The 19,498-nt window shown below is 37.1% G+C and overlaps 1 protein-coding gene and 1 pseudogene across 2 annotated transcripts in view; one reads left to right on the top strand and one right to left on the bottom strand.

Moving 5' to 3' along the window:
• Positions 1-19,498, bottom strand: part of USP53 (ubiquitin specific peptidase 53) — a 76,758-nt gene that overhangs the window by 23,723 nt on the left and 33,537 nt on the right. Inside the window, exons 6-10 of the mRNA XM_082389612.1 lie at positions 10,573-10,686; positions 10,410-10,492; positions 8,046-8,151; positions 7,304-7,450; positions 6,357-6,506 (exon numbers count right to left, since the gene is read on the bottom strand). Of these exons, the coding sequence (XP_082245738.1) occupies positions 6,357-6,506; positions 7,304-7,450; positions 8,046-8,151; positions 10,410-10,492; positions 10,573-10,686 (600 nt within the window). The remainder of the gene's footprint in view (positions 1-6,356; positions 6,507-7,303; positions 7,451-8,045; positions 8,152-10,409; positions 10,493-10,572; positions 10,687-19,498) is intronic.
• Positions 4-11,534, top strand: LOC309627569 (ornithine decarboxylase pseudogene; annotated as a pseudogene). Its single transcript, XR_014249467.1, has 3 exons — positions 4-5,427; positions 10,021-10,077; positions 11,522-11,534. The product of XR_014249467.1 is annotated as an ornithine decarboxylase pseudogene (transcript).

Below are 19,498 nucleotides of genomic sequence, written 5' to 3'. Positions count from 1 at the left end.
ATTACAAATGAATAGAAACAAAACAAAACCTTGTAATCAATGTGTTACATGAAAAGGCAGAGACTGAATTACTTTGTATATTAAAAAATTTTAAAGACACTCAGACATTAGCAGTTCAACTGTTCATCATACTATATGATTAATTTTATTTTATTTAGTAACTAGTCTAGATAAAAATCATATAAACATCATTGAAAAACTGATGGGCAAGATTGTACACTTTCTATATCAAGATCTAGATTATCAAATTTTTAAAGGCTTTGTTCATACATGTTGACTGACTTTTGACAAAAACTTCAAGCAATTTAATGGGGAAATATAAGATTTTCAACAAATGGTGCTGGAACAACTGGATGGCCGTATGAAAAAATGAACTTTGACACCATTCCACTAAAAGCACAAAAATTAACTCAGAACGAGTCTTAAAAAACCTATAAAGCTTATAGAACAAAAGAGAAAATTTTAACAAACTTGGGGAAGGTAAAAATTTCTTAGATAGGACATCAAACAAATCACAGAAGAAAAAATTATAAAATGGGCTTCATCAAAATGAATTAATAAGTTCTGCTCTTTGAAAGACACCATTAAGAAAATGGAGGAAAATAATAAAAAAGCCACAGACATCTAATAAAGAACTGGCGAGCAGAATAAAGAATTACTATAGCTCATTAATAAGATAATCCAATTTGAAAAATGTACAACACATCTGGACACTTCACCAAAAAAGACATAAGAATGGCCAATAAGCACATGAAAAGATACTCAAAACATTATTAATCATAAGGGAAATGCAAATTAAAACCACCGTGAGCTAACATTATACATTCACTAGAAAGGCTAACGTTAGGATGACTACCAGCGTGGAGTGCTGCTAAAAATGTGGAGCAACTGGAACTCCCAGTACACTGCTGGCAGGAATGTAAATTGTACAGTTGCTCTGGAGGTCAATTTGCCAGTTCCTTGTAAAGTTTAACATACACTTACTGTACAACCCAGAAATTCCACTTCTGGGTATTATCTGAGTGTAATAGAAAATAATATGTTCACACAAAGACTGTTCATACCTCAAAAGGTAAATGGATAAATTGTTACACAGTCATAAAATGTAACACAACAATAAAAATGAAGCACTGATACACACAACATGAATGAGTATTAAAAGATATTATGCCCGTCAGTCCCTTTAGGCTCCGCCGCCGCTCCGCCCCTCTGCCAGAGCTGGGGCGCCACCTCAGGCCGGCGGTTCTCCGCGGGAGGGAGCGAGGCGGGTGACGGGGACGGCGGGGACCCCGGCGGGGCGGCCGGCGGTCCTGCTCGCTCGGCAGCGGCGGCGTCTCGTCTCCATGGGGTCTGCCCGCGGCACCCGTGCGCTCTAAGGTGGACAGCAGGTTGTGTGTTGTCAGAATATTTCCACTGCTGCACCGAGGGCACACGCATCTTCAGTGGGACTTGGAATTCCTGGAGAATTGCCTTTGTGAAGAGCTGGCATAATTTCTTTAAATTTCATCTCTTAGCTTCCCATAAAGATATCAAGAAACCATGAACAACTTTAGTAATGAAGAGTTTGACTGCCATTTCTCGGATGAAGGCTTTACTGCCAAGGACATTCTGGACCAAAAAATTAATGAAGTTTCTTCTTCTCATGATAAGGATGCCTTCTATGTTGCGGACCTGGGAGCCATTCTAAAGAAACATCTGAGATGGTTTAAAGCTCTTCCTCGGGTCACCCCCTTTTATGTACTCAAATGCAGTAACAGCAGAACCATAGTGAACCCTATGGCAGCAGAACCCTAGCTGCCATAGGGACAGGATTTGACTGTGCCAGCAACACTGAAATCCAGTTGGCGCAGAGTCTCGGGGTGCCTCCTGAGAGGATTTTCTATGCAAATCCTTATAAACAAGTGTCTCAGATTAAATACGCTGCCAATAATGGAGTCCAGACGATGACTTTTGATAGTGAAGTTGAGTTGATGAAAGTTGCCAGGGCACATCCAAAGGCCAAGTTGGTTTTGCGGATTGCCACGGATGATTCCAAAGCAGTCTATAGCCTCAGTGTCAAATTTGGTGCCACACTCAAAACCAGCAGGCTTCTTCTGGAACGGGCGAAAGAGCTAGCTATTGATGTCATTGGTGTCAGCTTCCACGTGGGAAGTGGTTCTACTGATCCAGGGACCTTCATGCAGGCCATCTCTGATGCCCGCTGTGTCACCAGTGTAATCAACCCAGCGTTGGACAAGTATTTTCCATTAGACTCTGGAGTGAGAATCATGGCTGAGCCAGGAAGATACTACGTTGCATCAGCTTTCACGCTAGCAATTAATATCATTGCCAAAAAACTCATATTAAAGGAACAGACAGGCTCTTATGATGAAGATGAGTTGAGTGAACAGACATTTATGTATTATGTGAATGATGGAGTATATGGATCATTCAACTGCATCCTCTTCGATCATGCACACGTGAAGCCTCTTCTGCAGAAGAGACCCAAACCAGATAAGAAGTATTATTCATGTAGCATCTGGAGACCAACCTGTGATGGCCTGGATCGCACTGTTGAACACTGTAACTTGCCCAAGATTCATGTGGGTGATTGGATGTTCTTTGAAAACATGGGTGCTTACACTGTCGCTGCTGCTTCTACTTTCAGTGGATTCCAGAGACTGACCATCTACTATGTGACGTCAGGGCCAACATGGCAACTGATGCAGCAAATCCAGAACCACGACTTCCCACTCGGAGTAGAGGAGCAGGATGTTGGCACTCTGCCTGTGTCCTGTGCTTGGGAGAGTGGAATGAAACAGCACCCAGAAGCCTGTGCTTCAGCTCGTATTAATGTGTAGATACCATTCTTGTAGCTGTTAACTGTGAGTTTAGCTTGATTTAAGGGTTTGGGGGGGACCATTTAACTTAATTTCTGCCAGTTTTGAGATGTCTATGTGAATAGGGTTGGCACAGATGCAATGATGTGTAAGACTAAGTGATTGGGTCACACTTATCTGTGTTCCTATGGAAACTATTTGAATATTTGTTTTACATGGATTTTTACTGACTTTTCAAACATGCTACTAAAGTGTGCCCCTCAACTGCTGAGCAAGCATTTGTAGCTTGTGCATTGGCAGAATGGGCCAGAAGCTTAGTGTTGTGACCTGTTTTAAAATAAAGTATCTTGAAATAAAAAAAAAAAAAAAAGATATTATGCCTAGCAAAGGAAGCCAAACACAGAGAATGTCTATTGTAAGAGACCATTCACATAAACTGTAGAATGAGATCAATGATTTCCTGGGACCCAGGGTTGGGGACAGTAAAGGGACGTGACAGGATTTTCTGGAGTGATGAAAATGTTCTATACAATGATTGTGGAGGTTACACAGGCATGTATACAGTTGTCAAAATCCAAACTATACACTTAGAATGGGTGTATTTTAATGTTTGTAAATTATACTTCTATAAAGTTCATTTAAAAACAAAACAAAACCAATGAAACAAAAAACAAAGCATTCTAGAATATTAGTTTATTAGAGAAGGAATGGGTCTTTAAAAAAATTTCTGAGGAGTTTGTTCAAATTACACATTTTTAGCTGTTTATCTTCTTTACCTGGGATTCTGAGATACCTGAAGAACTAGAGTAGTTTGAAAACAAAACAAATCTGAAACTCAGAGAGTGACTACCCAGTTCTTCCTTCAAATTTTGACAATTTAAACTATGAGGATGCAAAATAGGAGTGCCAAAATGTTGCTGCATACTTACTCAAGATGGAACTTCTTAATAAACTGCCATATCAAAGTACTAAGTAATTCAAGCAAAGTGTGGACTTTAGAATATGAATTTCCAAATTTTTTCACTGACTTTATTGAGTATAATTTAATAAAATAAAACCATCCAATTACACTGTACAAGTCAGTGAGTTCTGATAAATGTCTACAATCATGTAACCCTCACTTCCAAAACTTTCCCTGTACCCCTTTGCAATGCCTGGCAACCAATGGTCTACTCTGTCACTTTGTTTTTTCCTTTTCTAGAATTTCATATAAGTGGAATCATGTTATTTAGCTGTTTGTGTCTCACTTCTTTCATTTAGCGCAATGCTTTTGATATTTTTCTACATTGTTGCATGTATCACTGGTTCATTCCTTTTTATTGCTGATTATTATATTCCATTGTATGGTTGTACAACTTCTTTATCTATTCACCTGATGATAGACGTTTGAGTTGTTTCCAGTTTTGGTTACTATGAGTAAAACTACTATGAACATTGAAGTACAAATTATGTATGGATACATGCTTTCATAGGAGTGGAATTGCTAGGTTGTATTATAAGTATATGTTTAAATTTATAAGAAACTGACAAACTGTTTTCTAAAGTGATTGTTCAATTTTCTGTTTCCATCAGCCTCACGAGAGTCCTTGCCAGCTCTTGGTATGGTCAGTCTTTTTAATTTTAGGCATTCTAATAGGTGAGTAATGCAATCTCATTGTGAATCAAATTTGTACTTCCTTTGTGCCTAATGATGTACTGAATATCATTTCAAGGGCCATTCATATATCTTCTTTGGTGAACTGTCCAAATCTTTTGCCCACTTTTTAACTGATTTGTCTTTTTATTATTGAGTTTAAGAGTTCTTGGGCTTCCCTGGTGGCGCAGTGGTTGGGAATTCACCTGCCAATGCAGGGGACACGGGCTCGAGCCCAGGTCCGGGAAGATCCCACATGCCGTGGAGCAACTAAGCCCATGTGCCACAAATACTGAGCCTGCGAGCCACAACTACTGAGCCCGCATGCCACAACTACTGAACCCCGTGCGCCACAACTACTGAACCCCATGCGCCTAGAGCCCGTGCTCTGCAACAAGAGAAGCCACCGCAATGAGAAACCTGCGCACCTCAATGAGGAGTGGCCCCCGCTCGCCGCAACTAGAGAAAGCCCGCGCGCAGTAACGAAGACCCAATGCAGCCAAAAATAAATAAATACATAAATTTAAAAAAAAAGAGAGTTCTTTATATATTCTGAATATAGCCTTTATTAGATATATGCTTGACAAATATTTTCTCCCAGTCTATGGTTTGTCTTTTCATTCTCCTAACAGTACCTTACTGAAGAGCAAAAGTTTTGATAAAGTCCAATTTATCAGCTAGTTTTATGGTCCATGTTTACTGACTGTTATCTAATAAATCTCTCTATAGCCAAACAGCAGTTTTAACCTTCTTATCTGATATTTCTACTTCTGTCATTTTTGGTCTTTTTTTTTTCCTAAGGCAATTTAATATCAGATCTGGCCTGGAACTGACCTCCGAGATCAGTTAGTATGAACCCTCGTTTTTGAGGTGCTGATGATGAAGTTTCTGAGAGAAAGGAACGTGTGCTCCATTTCCCTACTCTGCCTGCTCACCGCATATCATGTGATTTGAAGAAATGAAATGGCAGGGAAGGTCTGTTGTTACTGATATTCCTTCAGGGCATGGGTCATGTCTTCCTACTTCTTTGTATATTTGGTAATTTTTTACTGAATGCTATTTGGAAATGGCATATTGAAATTTCACTGCATTCTACATTTTTGGCTATTGAACTATTTTGTTTTCCTTTTAAATTGTTGACATGTAGTTATGTGTTATATTATGTTATATGGTATCAGCTTGGTCCTTTGAAGGCATCATTTTAAGCTTTTTATGTCAGGTGCAGAGCAATCTTCAGTCTAGGAATAATTTAGCCCCACTATTAAGGTGATATTTTTCTGAGGATTCAACTTGATGTCCTGTGTACCCACTCTTGCTAGTACGGATGCAAATTATTCTAGCCCTGTATGAGTTTAGGGAATTGTTTTCCAGTGGTCCCTTCTGCCACCTTGTGCTTGTTTACCCTACACATGGTGGATCACTCTTCAGCCAAAGATTAAAGGGAATCCCTCTGCCAATCTCCAGAGCTTTCCCTCTGTGCAGCTTTCTTTCTGGTAATCTGTCCAGCAAATTTTAGCCATCTTGGCCTCCCTGAACTCTAATTTCAGTTTCCTCAACTCAGTGAGACTACTAGGTTTTGTTTGGGTTCTCCCTCGCTGCACTGCAATCCATAAACTACCTCTAGGCAGTAGGCAGGGATCACTGTAGGGTTCATCTTGTTGGTTTCCCTTTTTTCTGTTCAACTGCCTGTCGTCCGGTGTCTAAAGTAGTTGCTTCATCTATTTGGCTTTCTAATTTTTAATACTGGAGGGCTTTAATGATGCTACTATAATTAAATTCACTTATTACTATTTTATAGAAATACTTACATATAATAATTTTATATAATTATTTCATTATTATATCATTTATTCCTGAAAAGTAAAAATCACAATAAATATTCCAGTTAGCAAAGCGTCACTTACCTCTTTCACATTTGCATCGTCAAAAAATACCCATTTGGAACTCTTGGTATGAAAAGCAAAGGCACAATAATGTCGGCTAGTGTAGCAAATCATGCCAACAAGGTGAAGTTCACTATTTTTGGCATTTTCATCAGTAACCCTATAAAAAAGCTGTTTAAAAATAATGTATATTTAATATTGTATCTTTTTTAAAATAAGGAACAATTATTTGAAGTCATGCATTTGATTCTCTATGAAAAATATTTCTCATGCATACTGCCCCAAACTGATATTATATTAGTACTAAAGACACCACATTGCACTGTTAACAGAATTACTACTTTCAATTAGTCCACAAGAAACATTAAGTCCAATAAAATGTATTTACTACAACTTAGTTTAGTAGCACAGTATCTCTAACACAGAATTGACACTTTACATACATAAACTCAAAATGTGAGGTAAATTACACATTTCCTGATAATTCATGATTGAATCACATATTTTAACATACATTAAACATACTACCTCAAGATAACTATTTAAAAGTTTAATTGTAATATAAACCAATTCAAAATATATTAAGATAGTAAAAAGCATATTAAGAGATCAGAGCTGTAGATGAATTTTAAATCTTAAATTTTTCTAGCTTAATATTTATATTTATAATCATTATCATACACACACAAACACATACACACACGCATATAGTATCATATCATCATCACTCTAGTGATACAGGGATAGAGCACGTGATGGTTTAGTTTGTAACTGAAAGCCATTCCTAGTCTAAGCAAGAAAGGCATTCCAGTTAGCCTGATTTGATTAACTTTATCAGAGTTACATCTGCAAATTATTTCCTTTAGAAAGAAAACTTAGTTCTGAAAAATAAAGTGCCTTATAATATATGAAGATGTTTTAGAGGAATTTAAAAATAAAAAGGAAGAGAAAGAAAAGAGTTGATATACCCCGGGAAGATAAAGATGTGTTGCGAGATTCCGAACAACATCTTCGGTCAAGTCAGAATGCTCAGAGTCCCAGACTAAACCAATTGTAACAATCTCTGGGCAATTCATTAAAACACGCCGAATTTTTATTTTTTGGCCACAGTTACTCTAAAGAAAAACACAAAAGACAACTTTTGAAATTATCAAAACAGATATACCACAGGTAATGCCTTATACAGTTTGTATTATGCAATAACAATCTTAACATGTATCAGAAATTTATTTCTCCAGCATATTAAAATAGACTTCTAGCAAAGTATTTGTCTTAATTATTGATTAAACATAAAGTTTATTTTAAATCAAAGTACTTTTCTTTGGTATTTAAGTAAATCTGTTAAAACAAGAATTCAACCTTAAAAAAAGCAGATATAAAGCCCTTGAAGCCATTAATAATGTTACATGAGGGAAGACTAATACCATCTGTAATGTTTATTTAAAGAAAAACAAAAAAGAAATTCTCTTTAGTCAAATGATAGACTTCAGAACTTAATCAACATATGCTACCTTAAATCCTTCACAGTGTTACAAGTTTTTAAAGAAATAAGAGCTCACATGGTATAAAGAGTTACCTAAAAAAACACTGAAAAAATAAATTCTTCAAATTAATTCCAGATATAATTAATATTTGCATGGTAATTTCTGAATGTCTATTTTCAAATTTACAAATACAGAAGCACACTAATGTTCTCCAAATTATACTTACAGGACATTTCCTATAGTCATCAGTTGTATTCGCTGCTTGCAGCAATTCTGCAAACATTTCAGGCTTAGAGCGTTCATGCCTTTCCATCATTCTTTCAACTTCATTGCTACAAAAGAAAGAAGCAGTCCCAAATCTGGCCTATGAACTTAAAAAATATCCAGTAAATTTGCATCAAAAATACTAAGTTATCAATATAGGTATGATCATTTTTTCTGTCTTAAAACACAATTTTGTTTGAAAAATTAACCATGAAGTAAATTTCCATGAAATGAAAAATTATGATATTTGGCAGGTTATGATGAAACAAGTTAGGTCAAGAACAGAATAAAATAACATGAAATCATACTACTGTTTGGAATTAGATGAATGAGGTAAGATGTTCCATCTGAAGGTAATTCTAAGTTAACAGTTTCTTTTACATTATTACTTAACAAACAGGGACTTGAGTTTAAACTTTTGCCTAACAAGAACAAGAAACTTTAGGAAAGGCTCCCTCTCTGGCCTAAAGTTCCCATAAACAAGGTTATTTTCAGCTAAGAGAAGGGCCCTTTGCTGATTAATGCAGAAGTCACAACCAAAGCTACTTAAACGAGGCTTGTGCCTTTTGTTCCTATTATGACTACTAACCATTTCATTAGAGTCTAGGCAGGGTATCAGTGCCATTTTGTATCCAACTTCTCCTAGAGTCAAATTTTTACATATCAAGGTATTAAGTATCTTTAAACAACTATTTAAACATTTCCAAAAAGATATATAATGTAAGCTCAATACGCCTACTAGTTTCCATTCGTGGTGCTCTGGTTTTACTTAATAGTAATTTTAACTGTCCTAGTGCTGGATATATTTTACAGTTCAATGGTAAATAATATACAATATTCAATAACAACTAAAAGTACCAATTCTTCTAAAGCACTTCACAAGTAGACTAGAAAGCACTAAATCTGACAGGCTCATTCAAAAGGCACATAATGGTTTTTTACAAAATTGACAGCATCAGAGTAGTGGTTAACCAGATACATTTTGAATCTGAAATGAACCCAGACCTGGGTTTAAATCTTAATTCATTCATTTAACAGGTTAATCATATTAAGCCTATTTCTTGATCAACAAAAGTTTTTGTTAAGACTAAAAGCAACAATTTATGTAAAGCCTGGAACATAGTAAGCATTGAACAACTGGTATTCAATACTTATCACCAATAAAAAGAGAGAGATTATAATTAGAATTCAAATTCTGGGCTTTCGCAATTCGTGGTGTGGACCAGGGAGAGACTGACGGAACTCTAACTCTTATTACCTAAGATACTGTCTCAGAGCACTGTCATTTTACACAAGAGTTTCAAAGTAGACTTAAAGTTTTACAGCTTTTAATTTGTGGTCTATCCTTATTTGAACACCACCCTATTTTTCATACAAAGTGAATGAAACTGACTACAACCGACTAAAGTTTAAAGAATGTTCCTCTAAATCAATGTTTCCCAACTCTGTATATATCCAAATTACCAACTTGCTATATTCAATGACCTTTAAGAAACAATGTGCTATATCCAAAATAAATCAAGGAAGTTTAATAATACAATGAAATGGATGAGCACCTAATGTTCACTTTGTGCAATGATAAAAATATTGGTAGCATTTAGCAACTAACTGCTGTACTGATGTATTCTGATTGATAATTATTGATCCATGTTTCGTCTTTTGCATTAAAGTATCTGCAAACATTTATGATCTCATTCAATGTTTATCATACATCAAATATTTACACTCTCAAATACCTGTTGCCATGTTCAAACAACTCTTATTATGTAAAGTCTAGAGATCATTTTTGGATCCCTAAGCTGATGTTTCATGGCTAGGGAGGGAGGGGACAGACAAGCATGGCAAATTTTTATTTCAGGTGAATGTTATGGCCTTAAATGCAATAAACCTAACAGAGGATTATTTTCACTTTTTTCTTTCTTGTCTGCTTACGCTAGCTTCCATCACTACGCAGGGACATGGTGGAGCCGACAGGAGACATGGCCACTACAAAGGTAACACCTTAGCAAAAATGAAGAAATCATCTACAATTCCATTTACCCTTGAACTTGTCATTTTAAGCTCTCCTTCACGGTTTCAAAAACTTGCTATAAATATAAATAGATATACATTTTGACTAATATTTTGTACATTTCACTGAGTGACATCTATATTTGGTAAGTCAGAAACAACTGAGATAGACATCCCTTAGTACCCCTGATGGTAGCACATTTGTTAATCTCAGAGAGTAGATATTCATAGACGTTACAGTTTCATAAAATAAAGGCTCAATGTGATCACATACGTGACTAACATCTTTGGTAAATATGCTTTAAGAGGTTCTTACCATAGGGCTGTTGTAGAAATGTACCGCACAAATTCTGTGAAGGGTAGAGGATCTGATGATGCTCCACAGCTACGACACACACACTGCAGGTAAAAATACACGTCTAATTTATCAATCATAAAACATAAATACAGTCTCTAATAAAATAGTTAAGCCATCTCACCTGTTCATACAGAGTCATAGCAAACTTCTGGTGAGTGATACAAGATTTAGAGGTACACATGTCTGCATCTCTGCTTGGCACTATGTGAAAATGAATCCTCTCCAATATATTTTCCTAATTTAAACATTAAAAGACAAATGAGTTTTGCAAATCTTGCATAGGACACTTCAAAACACAACTCTTTTTAACTTTACAAATTGAAAAACCTGAGTATTTTCCAAAGTGTTAACCTCAGACGTGCCATGTACATTGTCAGCTTTTCAGCTTCCCTCTTTAACCAAGCCTTCAAATGCTGCTCAATTATTCACCTTTTGCAGCATTCTATTTTAAAAAAATTTTAGCAAAACATTATAATGTAACATGATTTTAATAAAGATTTAAAAAATCAATTCATGGTGGCTGACATCTAGAATTTAATATTAGAAAACAAGATTTACGATGTTCCCAGCATTCTCACATTGAGAAAAAGCAATTAATTAAAAAAAATCCTACTTGGATCATTTCGATAGTCTATATAACTTAAATCAAAACATCAATGATAAAGGCTTATAATACCTGCACTAACAACCCGAATGCAAGTAATCTGCTCTTCAACAAACTTCTTATGAAAGTGTGGATTTGTAATATAGATCAATAGGGGTATTAATTTCTTTAACAAATTATCCTTTTTACCAAAGCTTAACCAATGGATTATTTTAATTAGTTAACTTCTCCCTCCTCTGCCCCAGGACATTTACAACTATTCAATTATTTAAGCCTGGATTTCTAGATATCCCATGAATAATCATATCATGGATTAGTATACTTCACTTAAGTGAAAGTAAGACTATAAAGTTCAGTATTGTACAAAATATATCCATTTATATATTAAGCAATGGAGCAATTATAAACATGAGAAGTATGAAAAGCATATTCCATGACTGTGTGTGTTGTTTTTGTTATATTTTAGTCAACATGGCAAGTGTGCTAAGCATTCGAGATGTTCCTTTAAAAAGAAAACATAGGGGTCTGGGCAAGATGGCGGAAGAGTAAGACGCAGAGATCACCTTCCTTCCCACAGATACAGCAGAAATACATCTGCACGTGGAACTACTCCTACAGAACACCCACTGAACGCTGGCAGAAGACGTCAGACCTCCCAAAAGGCAAGAAACTCCCCCACGTACCTGGGTAGGGCAAAAGAAAAAAGAAAAAACAGAGACAAAAGAATAGGGACGGGACCTGCACCAGTGGGAGGGAGCGGTGAAGGAGGAAAGGTTTCCACACATTAGGAAGCCCCTTCGCAGGCGGAGACTGCGGGTGGCAGAGGGGGGAAGCTTCGGAGCCATGGAGGAGAGCGCGGCAACGGGGGTGCGGAGGGCAAAGCGGAGAGATTCCCGCACAGAGGAGCGGTGCCGACCAGCACTCACCAACCCGAGAGGCTTGTCTGCTCACCCGCCGGGGCGGGCAGGGGCTGGGAGCTCAGGCTCGGGCTTCGGTCAGATCCCAGGGAGAGGACTGGGGTTGGCGGTGTGAACACAACCTGAAGGGGTTAGCGCACCACAGCTAGCCGGGAGGGAGTCCGGGAGAAACTCTGGAGCTGCCGAAGAGGCAAGAGACTTTTTCTTGCCTCTTTGTTTCCCAGTGCACGAGGAGAGGGGATTCACAGCACCACCTAAACGAACTCCAGAGACGGGCACGAGCCATGGTTATCAGCGCGGACCGCAGAGACAGGCAGGAGACACTAAGGATGCTGCTGCCGCCACCAAGAAGCCTGTGTGCGAGCACAGGTCACTCTCCACACCACCCCTCACGGGAGCCGGTGCACCCGCCACGGCCAGGCTCCCGTGATCCGGGGACAACTTCCCCGGGAGAACGCACGGCGCACCTCAGGCTGCTGCAACGTCACGCTGGCCTCTGCCGCCGCAGGCTCGCCCCGCATCCGTACCCCTCCCTCCCCCCCCCACCCGAGTGAGCCAGAGCCCCCGAAGCAGCTGCTCCTTTAGCCCCGTTCTGTCTGGGCAGGGAACAGACGCCCTCGGGCGACCTACATGCAGAGGCGGGTTCAAATCCAAAGCTGAACCCCGGGAGCTGTACGAACAAAGAAGAGAAAGGGAAATCTCTCCCAGCAGCCTCAGAAGCAGCGGATTAAAGCTCCACTAACAACTTGATGTGCCTGCATCTGTTGAATACCTGAATAGACAACGAATCATCCCAAATTCAGGAGGTGGACTTTGGGAGCAGGATATATTAAATTTTCCCCTTTTCCTTTTTTTCTGAGTGTATATGTGTATGCTTCTGGGTGAGATTTTGTCTGTATAGCTTTGCTTACACCATTAGTCCTAGGGTTAGGTCTGTCCGTTTTGGTTTTTTTTTTTTTTTTTTAACTTATATTTAGAGAAGTGCTAACACCCATCCTTCTCAAACTCTTCCAAAAAATTGCAGAGGAAGGAACACTCCCAAACTCATTCTATGAGGCCACCATCACCCTGATACCAAAACCAGACAAAGACACTACAAAAAAAGAAAATTACAGACCAATATCACTGATGAATATAGATGCAAAAATCCTCAACAAAATACTAGCAAACAGAATCCAACAACACATTAAAAGGATCATACACCACGATCAAGTGGGATTTATCCCAGGGATGCAAGGATTCTTCAATATATGCAAATAAATTAATGTGATACACCACATTAACAAACTGAAGAATAAAAACCATATGATCATCTCAATAGATGCAGAAAAAGCTTTTGACAAAATTCAACACCCATTTACGATAAAAACTCTCCAGAAAGTGGGCATAGAGGGAACCTACCTCAACATAATAAAGGCCATATATGACAAACCCACAGCAAACATCATTCTCAATGGTGAAAAACTGAAAGCATTTTCTGTAAGATCAGGAACGAGACAAGGATCTCCACTCTCACCACTATTATTCAACACAGTTTGGGAAGTCCTAGCCACAGCAATCAGAGAAGAAAAAGAAATAAAAGGAATACAAATTGGAAAAGAAGAAGTAAAACTGTCACTGTTTGCAGATGACATGATACTATACATAGAGAATCCTAAAGATGCCACCAGAAAACTGCTAGAGCTAATTAATGAATATGGTAAAGTTGCAGGATAAAAAATTAATGCACAGAAATCTCTTGCATTCCTATACACTAATGATGAAAAATCTGAAAGAGAAATTATGGCAACACTCCCATTTACTATTGCAACAAAAAGAATATAATACCTAGGAATAAACCTACCTAGGGAGACAAAAGACCTGTATGCAGAAAACTATAAGACACTGATGAAAGAAATTAAAGATGATACCAACAGATGGAGAGATATACCATGTTCTTGGATTGGAAGAATCAACATTGTGAAAATGAGTATACCACCCAAAGCAATCTACAGATTCAATGCAATCCCTATCAAATTACCAATGGCATTTTTTACGGAGCTAGAACAAATCATCTTAAAATTTGTATGGAGACACAAAAGACCCCAAATAGCCAAAGCAGTCTTGAGGGAAAAAAATGGAGCTGGAGGAATCAGACTCCCTGACTTCAGACTATACTACAAAGCTACAGTAATCAAGACAATATGGTACTGGCACAAAAACAGAAACATAGATCAATGGAACAAGATAGAAAGCCCAGAGATTAACCCACGCACCTATGGTCAACTAATCTATGACAAAGGAGGCAAAGATATACAATGAAGAAAAGACAGTCTCTTCAATAAGTGGTGCTGGGAAAACTGGACAGCTACATGTAAAAGAATGAAATTAGAATACTCCCTAACACCATACACAAAAATAAACTCAAAATGGATTAGAGACCTAAATATAAGACTGGACACTATAAAACTCTTAGAGGAAAACATAGGAAGAACATTCTTTGACATAAATCACAGCAAGATCTTTTTTGATCCACCTCCTAGAGTAATGGAAATAAAAACAAAAATAAACAAGTGGGACCTAATGAAACTTCAAAGCTTTTGCACAGCAAAGGAAACCATAAACAAGACGAAAAGACAACCCTCAGAAGGGGAGAAAATATTTGCAAACGAATCAACGGACAAAGGATTAATCTCCAAAATATATAAACAGCTCATTCAGCTCAATATTAAAGAAACAAACACCCCAATCCAAAAATGGGCAGAAGACCTAAATAGACATTTCTCCAAAGAAGACATACAGACGGCCACGAAGCACATGAAAAGATGCTCAACATCATTAATTATTAGAGAAATGCAAATCAAAACTACAATGAGGTATCACCTCACTCCTGTTAGAATGGGCATCATCAGAAAATCTACAAACAACAAATGCTGGAGAGGGTGTGGAGAAAAGGGAACCCTCTTGCACTGCTGGTGGGAATGTAAATTGATACAGCCACTATGGAGAACAATATGGAGGTTCCTTAAAAAACTAAAAATAGAATTACCATATGACCCAGCAATCCCACTACTGGGCATATACCCAGAGAAAACCGTAATTCAGAAAGACACATGCACCCGAATGTTCATTGCAGCACTATTTACAATAGCCAGGTCATGGAAGCAACCTAAATGCCCATCAACAGACGAATAGATAAAGAAGATGTGGTACATATATACAATGGAATATTACTCAGCCATAAAAAGGAACGAAATTGAGTCATTTGTTGAGACGTGGATGGATCTAGAGACTGTCATACAGCGTGAAGTCAGAAAGAGAAAAACAAATATCGTATATTAATGTATGTATGTGGAACCTAGAAAAATGGTACAGATGAGCCAGTTTGCAGGGCAGAAGTTGAGACACAGATGTAGAGAATGGACATATGGACACCAAGGGGGGAAAACTGTGGTGGGGTGGGGATGGTTGTGTGCTGAATTGGGCGATTGGGATTGACATGTATACACTGATGTGTATAAAATTGATGCCTAATAAGAACCTGCAATATAAAAAAACAAACAAACAAAACAACTAATACTAAACTTTCATTGGGTTATTTGTATGGAAATATGTTAATATAAATGTTTCAGACATTACATGAAATTTCTAAAAATCTTATATTTGTATTTGTATGGAAATATGTTAATATAAATGTTTCAGACATTACATGAAATTTCTAAAAATCTTATATGTTCTGGTATAATGTTATAAGTAATAATCCTAGTTATTACTTTAAAATGTATATCTCAGAAATAACTAATTTTCTTGTCAACTGCATTATTATGAACTTTCATCAAATCTTTAACTGTGGTCATTTTTAAGTCTTTTGTCATTTACAGACAGTTCTGGGTGTACTCTGATGATTTTGCAAATATGTTCCTATAAAAGGGTTTCATCTTCAAGAAATTCATGGAAAAGACTCTGACAAGTACAGGTTTCTGGTAACTGACTGTACTGCTGAACTGAATGAATAAGCATTTTCAGAACTCTAATGAAAAACTGATGAACTCATAAAAGTGCTAACAAAAGATCAAGATGAAAAAACAAAATTAATTACATGGGACTGAGTGAACTGATGAGGATGAGTATAATTTTTGTGACTTTCTGTCTGAATTAAAAAAAAAAAAATCCCACAAGGACTCAGAGGCAAAGAATATACAAATCAATTTTCACTGCAAAGTAAAGGAGCTGTTACAGTGGAGGATTACTGGACTGAATGTCAATATTATGACATAGTATGAGTGTGTTTCATGTTTGGTAATTGCAATCATTGTTGCTTTTGTTGTGGTCATCCATGTACAATGCTTGGTGTCAGTCTATTTATCTCTTGTAAAAATAAAATACAGTGTGTGTGTGTGAAAAAAAAAAAAAAAAAAAAATTTTTTTTTCCCAATAAATGTTTTCTTAATAATTTTTTCTTTATTTTCTATTTTTAAAAATTAAAAAAATTTTTTAATAAGTTTTTTCACATTTTTTATTTTAAAAAATTAAAAATTTTTTTCTTAATAAATTTTTTTCTTATTTTTATTATAAAAAATTAATAAATCTATTTTTAAAATTAAAAAGATTTTTTCTTAATAAATTTATTAATAATTTTGTTTCTTATTTTTTATTATAATAGCTTTATTTTATTTTATTTTATCCTCTTTCTTTCTTTCTTTCTTTCTATTTTTTCTCCCTTTTATTCTGAGCCGTGTGGATGAAAGGCTCTTGGTGCTCCAGCCAGGCATCAGGGCTGTGCCTCTGAGGTGGGAGAGCCAACTTCTGGACACTGGTCCACAAGACACCTCCCAGCTCGACGTAATACCAAACAGCAAAAATCTCTCAGAGATCTCCATCTCAACATCAAGACCCAGCTTCACTCAACGACCAGCAAGCTACAGTGCTGGACACCCTATGCCAAACAACTAGCAAGACAGGAACACAGCCCCATCCATTAGCAGAGAAGCTGCCTAAAAACATAATAAGTCCACAGACACCCCAAAACACACCACCAGACGTGGACGTGCCCACCAGAAAGACAAGATCCAGCCTCATCCACCAGAACACAGGCACTAGTCCCCTCCACCAGGAAGCCTACACAACCCACTGAACCAACCTTACCCACTGGGGACAGATACCAAAAACAACGGGAACTACGAACCTGCAGCCGGTGAAAAGGAGACCCCAAACACAGTAAGATAAGCAAAATGAGAAGACAAAAAAACACACAGCAGGTGAAGGAGCAGGGTCAAAACACACCAGACCTAACAAATGAAGAGGAAACAGGTAGTCTACCTTAAAAATAATTCAGAATAATGATAGTAAAGATGATCCAAAATCTTGGAAATAGAATAGACAAAATGCAAGAAACATTTAACAAGGACGTAGAAGAACTAAAGAGGAGCCAAGCAATGATGAAAAACACAATAAATGAAATTAAAAATACTCTAGACGGGATCAGTAGAAGAATAACTGAGGAAGAAGAACGGATAAGTGACCTGGAAGATAAAATAGTGGAAATAACTACTGCAGAGCAGAATAAAGAAAAAAGAATGAAAAGAACTGAGGACAGTCTCAGAGACCTCTGGGACAACATTAAACGCAACAACATTCGAATTACAGGGATCCCAGAAGAAGAAGAGAAAAAGAAAGGGACTGAGAAAATATTTGAAGAGATTATAGTTGAAAACTTCCCTAATATGGGAAAGGAAATAGTTAAACAACTCCAGGAAGCACAGAGAGTCCCATACAGGATAAATCCAAGAAGAAACACGCCAAGACATATATTAATCAAACTATCAAAAATTAAATATAAAGAAAACATATTAAAAGCAGCAAGGGAAAAACAACAAATAACACACAAGGGAATCCCCATAAGGTTAACAGCTGATCTTTCAGCAGAAACTCTGCAAGCCAGAAGGGAGTGGCAGGATATACTTAAAGTGATGAAGGAGAAAAACCTACAACCAAGATTACTCTCCCCAGCATGGATCTCATTCAGATTTGACCAAGAAATTAAAACCTTTAGAGACAAGCAAAAGCTGAGAGAGTTCAGCACCACCAAACCAGCTTTACAACAAATGCTAAAGGAACTTCTCCAGGCAAGAAACACAAGAGAAGGAAAACACCTACAATAACAAACCCAAAACATTTAAGAAAATGGGAATAGGAACATACATATCGATAATTACCTTAAATGTAAATGGATTAAATGCTCCAACCAAAAGACAGAGACTGGCTGAATGGATACAAAAACAAGACCCATATATATGCTGTCTACAAGAGACCCACTTCAGACCTAGAGACACATACAGACTGAAAGTGAGGGGATGGAAAAAGATATTCCATGCAAATGGAAATCAAAAGAAAGCTGGACTAGCAATTCTCATATCAGACAAAATAGACTTTAAAATAAAGACTATTACAAGAGACAAAGAAGGACACTATATAATGATCAAGGGATCGATCCAAGAGGAAGATATAACAATTGTAAATATTTATGCACCCAACATAGGAGCACCTCAATACATAAGGCAAATACTAACAGCCATAAAAGGGGAAATCGACAGTAACACAATCATAGTAGGGGACTTTAACACCCCACTTTCACCAATGGACAGATCATCCAAAATGAAAATAAATAAGGAAACACAAGCTTTAAATGATACCTTAAACAAGATGGACTTAATTGATATTTATAGGACATTCCACCCAAAAACAACAGAATACACATTTTTCTCAAGTGCTCATGGAACATTCTCCAGGATAGATCATATTTTGGGTCACAAATCAAGCCTTGGTAAATTTAAGAAAATTGAAATCGTATCAAGTATCTTTTCCGACCACAGTGCTATGAGACTAGATATCAATTACAGGAAAAGACCTGTAAAAAATACAAACACATGGAGGCTACACAATACACTACTTAATAACGAAGTGATCACTGAAGAAATCAAAAAATACCTAGAAACAAATGACAATGGAGACATGACGACCCAAAACCTATGGGACGCAGCAAAAGCAGTGCTAAGAGGGAACTTTATAGCAATACAAGCCTACCTCAAGAAACAGGAAACATCTCGAATAAACAACCTAACCTTGCACCTGAAGCAATTAGAGAAAGAAGAACAAAAAAACCCCAAAGCTAGCAGAAGGAAAGAAATCATAAAGATCAGACCAGAAATAAATGAAAAAGAAATGAAGGAGACAATAGCAAAAATCAATGAAACTAAAAGCTGGTTCTTTGAGAAGATAAATAAAATTGATAAACCATTAGCCATACTCATCAAGAGAAAAAGGGAGAAGATTCAAATCAATAGAATTAGAAGTGAAAAAGGAGAAGTAACCACTGACACTGCAGAAATACAAACGATCATGAGAGATTACTACAAGCAACTCTATGCCAATAAAACGGACAACCTGGAAGAAATGGACAGATTCTTAGAAACGCACAACCTGCCGAGACTGAACCAGGAAGAAATAGAAAATATGAACAGACCAATCACAAGAACTGAAATTGAAAC

This window comes from Balaenoptera borealis (genome assembly GCF_965194805.1).
Source record: "Balaenoptera borealis genome assembly, chromosome: 4".
NCBI lineage: Eukaryota > Metazoa > Chordata > Mammalia > Artiodactyla > Balaenopteridae > Balaenoptera > Balaenoptera borealis.
This window is presented reverse-complemented; position numbering and strand designations above follow the sequence as displayed.